The sequence below is a fragment of the Salvia hispanica genome, chromosome 2, assembly GCF_023119035.1.
Source record: "Salvia hispanica cultivar TCC Black 2014 chromosome 2, UniMelb_Shisp_WGS_1.0, whole genome shotgun sequence".
NCBI classification, from domain to species: Eukaryota; Viridiplantae; Streptophyta; class Magnoliopsida; order Lamiales; family Lamiaceae; genus Salvia; species Salvia hispanica.
In genome coordinates this window covers 13,353,805-13,361,598 of record NC_062966.1, presented here as the reverse complement: position 1 = coordinate 13,361,598, position 7,794 = coordinate 13,353,805, and the positions used below count along the sequence as shown (strand labels likewise).

The 7,794-nt window shown below is 30.4% G+C and overlaps 1 protein-coding gene across 3 annotated transcripts; it reads left to right on the top strand.

Moving 5' to 3' along the window:
* Positions 1 to 3,913: 3,913 nt before the first annotated feature.
* Positions 3,914 to 6,261, top strand: LOC125208458 (probable WRKY transcription factor 21). 3 transcript variants are annotated; one of them, XM_048108083.1, is made up of 4 exons: positions 3,914 to 4,005; positions 4,498 to 5,259; positions 5,335 to 5,460; positions 5,849 to 6,261. In XM_048108083.1, the coding sequence occupies exons 2-4, from the start codon at positions 4,511 to 4,513 to the stop codon at positions 5,991 to 5,993; spliced, it is 1,020 nt and encodes a 339-aa protein (XP_047964040.1). In that variant the 5' UTR covers positions 3,914 to 4,005; positions 4,498 to 4,510; the 3' UTR covers positions 5,994 to 6,261. The 3 variants fall into 3 exon arrangements, with proteins under 3 accessions (XP_047964040.1, XP_047964039.1, XP_047964038.1); XM_048108081.1 differs by lacking the exon at positions 3,914 to 4,005 and adding an exon at positions 4,016 to 4,173; XM_048108082.1 differs by lacking the exon at positions 3,914 to 4,005 and having other exon boundaries at positions 4,015 to 5,259.
* Positions 6,262 to 7,794: the final 1,533 nt, after the last annotated feature.

Sequence of the window (7,794 nt, the reverse complement as noted above, 5' to 3'; positions counted from 1 at the left end):
GAGAAAGAAAAAGATAAATAGATATAGTATAAATCAAAAATTGAAAAATCTATTGATAATTAGAGTAAGGAAGCAACTTTTTATTTAAAAGATGAAACTAATTTTGATAGACATATTAAAATACAAATTAAATACTATGAAATTATTATTATAGTCGGAGAGAGTATTCTGATTAATACATGCGTTTTTGGTAGTCTGATTAATCACGTTCCATTTGCATTCATTGATAAATTTATTTCATTTAACTTAATAATAGTATGAAATAAATAAATAATCATAGGCATGCAGTTATTCTGAATTGGATTTATAGGTCGGTCATCGGTGTATTTCAGTTTCATATAATAATTTCTGTTAAAATATGGAGTACTGTAAATAATTGAAGACAGCCTACACATTAATAAACACCTGGAGCATTAATAGAAGAATTTAATATATTCACATAGCTATAAATAGGCGACAGCAGATGCTAATGATATTTTCTGCACTTGGTAGGTAGGTATGAATATAGTCCGGAGCAGTTGTTAATCAAACAGTAGTATATAAAATTACAGAATTTCAATATTATCAATTCTTTCATGCATATGATAATCAATTAATGTTATTTTACTACATTATACATTTCTTTTTCTTTTTTCTTTGCCACAAGGATTATATTTTCGGAAAATATTAGCGATGCGAATTGCAATCCTAATCCTAACACATAAAATGTTAAATTAAGTCCATAAAGTGAATTTGAATACGTTCAATAACCAATTGATAAGATCCTCTTACCTTATTACACAAATATTTACTGTCGAGATGTAATCAAATGATAGCACAACGTGTCTTTAATAATTAATCAACTCAAAATATTAAAAATATAGTAGGAACCCTGGTTGAATGTCGTTCTAAATTTATATTAACATATGCTAATGTAATTATATTGATATTAATATATTTAATTAATTAGCTGTTTTCAAAATTATGATATTGATATGACCAGTCAATAAATTGATAAGATACTTTTATTAAACACACACATTTGATTGTCAAGTAATCTAGTAATAGATGTCGACATATATGAATTCTCAAAATTAATAAGTGTTCACAAAAATATGCATGATTAATATTTTCTTGCTTTTAAAATTAAGGATCAACAGTATTTGTTGCGTTTCATGAGAATAAATTATATCAAAATGTTATGGATTAAGATTTTAATATATATAAGGTACATAGTATATGTTAGTATTTCCTATTTTGTCATTTGTAGTCTTGAAAAATTGACTATTTAATTTGATCTCTCCTCTCTGATTTCACTCTTATCACAGCTCATATTTTAAAATTAATAATCTGATTTTATGCTAAAGATCAACTTATGTTTATATGTACTCCATTTGAATAGTGTTTATGTTTAATTTGATACTTTTTTATGTACTCCATTTGAATAGTGTTTATGTTTAATTTGATACTTAAATGGTGTTTTGTTTCCTAGATAAAATAGTACTAAAATATAATATAGGATTGAGTAATGAAATTATTTTAGTTGGAGGGGATTGATTATGACTTATCTCATGATTAACCATCTAGGATTGAATTGTGGGATTGAATCTCATGCACCAAATACACTACATATATAATATCGAGATACATTCTTGCAAACCAAACGCCCCCAAAGCGTATACTCCCTCCGTCCCAAGGTAAGCGAATCATATTCCTTTTTGGGATGTCACACTATTGTTGGGTCATTTTCCTTTTTAGCAAAAAAATGTTCATTCTTACTTTATTATCCACCTACTTTATTCTCTCTTTTTTTTTTTTTGGTTTGACCACAAGTGTACCGCCGTGACCTCAAGGTCACCAAAGTTCCGCGCTGCCAACTGTGCTACAACCCGTTGGTTACTTTATTCTCTCTTTACTTCTCTACTTTTCTCCATCTCATACTTTACTTTCTCTTTTTAACTATTTAAATATCAATTCTTTAAATTCCGTGTCCAACATAAGTGTTTCGTTTATCTTGGGACTGATGGAGTATATTTTAGTCTCAAATAAATTAAAAACGTAGTAAATCATTACTAATTTTGATTTTATATTATCAAATTTGAACTCTATGTATATTATATCATCTAATTATATAAAATTTGAAATATAAATATGTTAAAACTTTAGTGAGTATATCCCTAAACAAAGTCTAAAGATTATCTCTAATTTTGAAAAACATGGTTAACGTGATGAGAGGAGAAGAGAGAAATAAGAGAAAAGAGATAGATATATTCAAATTTGAGGTTGAAATAACTAATAGGAAAAAAAAGTAAGAAAAAATGCAAAGTACCTTAACTGAATTTAAACTTTAATCAAAAGACCTTTGGTGCAATATATTTTCGTCAAGTATTATATGTATGTACTGTATTTTATATGCATCAATGACCAAATTTGTGGTTCACTTTTAAAATACTATCTATGTCTACTAATAATCGTTTTATGTTGTCATTTTCGTCTGTTCACCAATAAATATATACGTTTTTATTATTTTTGGTAATCATTTTCGTCTGTTCACCAATAAATATATACGTTTTTATTATTTTTGGTAATAGACCATATATTCTACTATCTTCTCACTCATATTTAATTATAAAATTAATTTATAAAATTATAACTCACCTTCCACTAATAATTTTCACTATATATCTTAAAATCCATAGCCAGTCAAATAAGATCTTGTATTAGTGGACGGAGGGGGTAACAAACTACGTACTATGTCCCATTTAAAATAGAGTAATTCTATTTCAACAAGAAATTTTATGTAATTTTTTTAACGTGTTAAGTGGTAATTTTTTTTAAAAATAATGCTATTTTTATATTTATAAATATGCCATTTTAAATGAAATATCTTTGGAAATTTGTGAATTTTTTTGAATGGAACTAAAAGACCTAGATATAGTGGTTAAAATTTTAAAGTCCTGAATCAACTCGAGCAAAAGAAAAATAAAACTGTCAACTAAGAATAGAAAAAGAATTTAAAATAGGAATAGATGCTCTCAAAAGCAGAAGGACAAGACATAAGTCTTGCATCGGAAGTAGCGAAAGCGTCGCAGTTATACAAACCCCCAAAATAATTAGTGGAGTAAACAATACTCTCAATGTCACACTACTAACATTTATTTTTCCCCTTATTTTATAAATATAATAATAAATAATTAAAGTAGAGAAAAAGTAAAATAAAAAAAAATACAAGAAACTCGTATATATATTATTATTATTTTACTTGATTTACTATATCTTTACCTAGCTATTTATTATTACTTTTACAAAATAATGTCCAAATAGTAATACCTCACTTGTAGTGGTTCCACAAAAGTATGCATTTTGGTTAAAGGTTTTAATGCATAATTAAAAAAAGGAAGAAAGAGATAGAAAGAAAAAAAATGTATTGTTTGTGAAGAATGAGTACCACGTGAATAAAGAGAAGAGAATTTTTAAAATTGGAATGTGCATATTTATTAAAAAGAAAAGAGTGCATATTCTTGTGGGACTGAGTAAGTATTCTCTAGATTTATACTCCCTCTTTATTCAAAAAACAGTAACATTTGAAACGATACAGATATTAATGCACAATTGGTAAAGTAAGAGAGAGAAAAAGAAAAATAAGTAAAGTAAGAGAGAGGAAGAGAAAAAATAGTAAAAGTAGAGTTAGTGATTATTGGGGTTCATGTCCTACAATAGAAAAATTCTAAAGTTTCTATTTTTAAGAAACGACGCAAAATGTAAATAGTTGCTAGTTTTATAAAATGGAGGAAGTATAAATGCAAATATTAATGCATTTTAAAATAATTAAATTTAAAAAAAAAGAAACTAATTCCAGATATTGGCCCCACTTTGAAATCTGCGACAGAGACGGCAGTTTCACTTCCCAGCTTTCTCTCTCATGGATTTATATATTAAATGCCATTGCCTGTGTCTCTCTCTAGAATTATGCATTTATTGCTCTCTCACTGGCAATAATTTGCAACTCTAGGACTATAAATATTGGTAAGATTGCATCTTTTTGTATTTTCATTTTCTGGGTCGTGTCAATTCTCTGCCAAAGCGAAGCTAAAAGTCTACTCTTTCACACCTTTCAATCCCATAAACAACACAACGGAAAAATCAAAGAATCTGGGGTTTAACCAACACCATTTTTTCCCAACTCAACTCAAGGTCCGTTTGTTCCACACTTTTTTCTTTTATTTTATTTTCTGCCTTTTTTAATCTTCATTCACCAGCTTGAATTTTCTGCTGAAGTTTGATTGATTTCATCTCGATGTTTTTAGTTGATTTGCAAAAATGAAGCTCTTTTTTCCAATCTCCGCTTAAATCACTTGGTTTCGGCATTTTTATTTTCAGTTTCTACCTTTGTTGAAATGGAATCAGTGTGTTTTGTATAATTGTAGCACCTTCTGTTTTTATGTCATGTTTTGCTTGAAGTTGGTTTTGGGAATTAGGGTTTTGAATTATTTGATCTTAATCTGTCACTTGTTTTAGTGGGGTTGTGGTGATGGATGAGGTTGAAAAGGCAAATACTGCAGCTGTAGAGAGCTGCCATAGAGTGATTAGCATCTTAAACCATGCTCAAGATCAAAATTTGAGTAGAAATTTAGTGCAACAAACAGGGGAGGCTGTGCAGCGTTTCAAGAAAGTAGTCTCTCTCCTCAATTCAAGCTGCGGTCATGCTAGAGTCAGAAAGAGCAACAAATTCCAGCCTCATTTCCCTCCAACCATATTCCTTGAAACCCCCATTTCCCAGAATGATGATCAGCAGCACCCTAAACCCCTTCATATGCTTCAGATCAATCCCAATTCACGCCAAGAATCTGTATCCGTAGCCAAAAATTCTCTCACATTGGGAAACCCTTCTTTGGAATTGAGCTCCCATGGAAAGAATCTCCGCCTCTCGCAGCAAACACCGCTGCCCAATTACCATTTCTTGCAGCAGCAGCAGAGGTTTCAGCAGTTGAAGCAGCAGCAGCAGGCTGAGCTTATGTATAGGCGTAGCAATAGCGGCATTAGCCTTAACTTTGATAGCTCCTCGTGCACCCCTACAATGTCCTCAACTAGGTCTTTCATCTCCTCATTGAGTATGGATGGTAGCGTGGCAAACATGGATGGGAGTGCCTTCCGTTTGATTGGTGCAGCGCGGTCTGCTGATCAGGCTTCGTTTCATCAGAAGAGGAGGTGTTCTGGGAGGGGAGAGGATGGAAGTGTTAAATGTGGAGGCAGTGGCAGATGTCATTGCTCTAAGAAGAGGTGCTTGTTATAGCTTTTTGCCCGGTGATTGCTTTGAATTTGCTATCTAGTCTAATTTGTGTGATGTTAATGCAGGAAGCATAGAGTGAAAAGGTCAATCAAAGTGCCTGCTATAAGCAACAAGATTGCTGATATTCCCCCTGATGAGTACTCGTGGAGGAAGTATGGCCAGAAACCAATCAAAGGCTCTCCTCACCCCCGGTATGGCTTGATACACACTTCATGTTATTGCGTGATTATTGGCCTGCTGTAATTTTTTATAGTAGCAATTCAAACTGCTTATTGTTGAGATGATGCTTGTTAGTTTGCAGTCACAATGTGGTTTGGAATTTTCTTGATATATTTATGTTTCAACTTCTTGATGTTTTCGCATATAGTTGAGGCAAATGATTTCCTGCTTGCTACTGGCCTCTGTTAGAACTTCCCTAAACTTACAATTTAACCTTTTATTAGTGGTTTTGGTTTTTTGGCCTTGTAGATGTAATGTGGTATCAGTGTCTTTTTCTTTGTCCAAATGACAAAGTGAATCAGTCTTGTTATTCCATCGATTTTCATCCTTGATTGAAACGATGAATGGTTTGATCTGCAGGGGATACTACAAATGCAGTAGCATGAGAGGGTGCCCGGCTAGGAAACATGTGGAGCGATGCTTGGAAGATCCTGCGATGCTCATAGTCACTTATGAAGGCGAACACAATCACCCAAGGCTGCCTTCACAGTCGGCCAACGCATGATTTGCAGGGGATATTGTTGTTGTTCAGAAATCATCTTCTAAATTAGACTTGATTGGTTCTGTACATAAGCTGCTTGAGCTGAGGCAGGGGCAAGCTGGGCGTCGCTGTTTTCTTCAAGGCTTCTAGTTCTAGACGTTGGTAAGACATGAACTCGATCAAGATTTGGTTGTAAGAAAAAAGTTATTCCAATCAATCTTTAACTGACTGTTTTCATGTTTTGTTTTTTGAGAAGTTGGTGGATTTCTATGGTACTGATTTTTTAGCTTTATGCTTTTCCTTGGCTATTTACTTTGTTTTTGCATTTAGTATAGATTGAATTCTACTGGGCTGAATTTTATTTTTTGAACTAGTTTCTAAGATAGTTACAAATTTTACGAGAAGTTTGTTTGACAACATTTTTACGAGCAAATAAGGGGGAGTCGATTTTGAATATGTTTGGGAAGTTTGATGCAATGTTTATGATGAATATCTTGCCCTTTGTTTTGGTTTTTAAAATTATTAAATCTTTTTGTTATTAGTAGTATTTTTAAAGTTTTAAATTATATTATAGAATGAGGATACTATTATGATTAGAGGCAACCCACATTAATACATTATTATGTCTCTTATTTTGAGATTTAATTTCGCGTTTGTTCAAATCATGGAGTATTTTAGATTATTAATGCTTATAGTTTTATGGGACCGTTTCGCAACTTGTTCGACTTTCTTGTTTATCTAAGAAAACTATCCTTGTTTATCTTATACTCCTTGTAAATTTTATTTTAAATATAATTTCTAGATCTGTGATGGAATTATAATTTTATAGTACATTTTATTTCATTATAATTTTATAGTACATTTTATTTCATTAGGCTCTTTTATTAATTGTTGATTAAGTTTGTCCTTGTAAAACAAAATACATTGAGTACAAGAGTTTTAATGAATCAAAAAATTATAAAAAGATAAAATAAAATATATTAGTACAATGACGATATAGTACAATGATTTCTAAATTTGTTTTGCATTTATATTTTGAAATATTAGTTTCATGTCCTTGAAAGTAAATTGGTCACAAAGTGACTGTATTTAGAGTAAAAATTAAGTTCACTGAAAAATTAAAGTTTCAGTTCCCTAAAAGAGTCTAATCCATATCTACACTTATCCAACAATAAATATGAACTCATCATTATCTAATAAAGGAAAATAGTTTTCAATTTTCATAATAAGAAAAGTTTTTATTTAAACATCTTACTCTAGGGGTTTTAGACATTAATTATAATAATTATCCAAAACATTAATTGAGCTGAACATAAATTGAAATTCACAAAGAATATATATGAATTCATAGTAAAATTTAATTATACTAATAATAATAAATATTTTGTCTCTTCTAGAATTTTGACCCAGGACTATATTTATCCAGTAAAGATGATGTATTTCAATGTTTAAAAAATTGGATCGATAAATGAACCGAAGCTATTGATTGACGGTTCAATTGATCGAATTGATTCAACTCATGGTCTTGACCAAAATATTGTAGCAAAAATTGTCATTAAAATGAGCTTGAAGATCTCTCATTATTTTTTGAAATAAGTTATTATACTGAGAAGAAAAAATAAGACAAAGGAAGAAGAATAAAGATGAAAAAAGATATTAGAATAAAAAGGAAGAAAAAGAAAAGAGGAAATTGATAAAAAAAATAAAATAAAATTACAAAGAAAGTGTCCTATGAATAATTTATTACTACTATTTTTAAAGTGCTTTTTCTTTCTAAATAAAATATATAGTCAATAGACGAAAATATTGTTTAAGGCAGAAAATT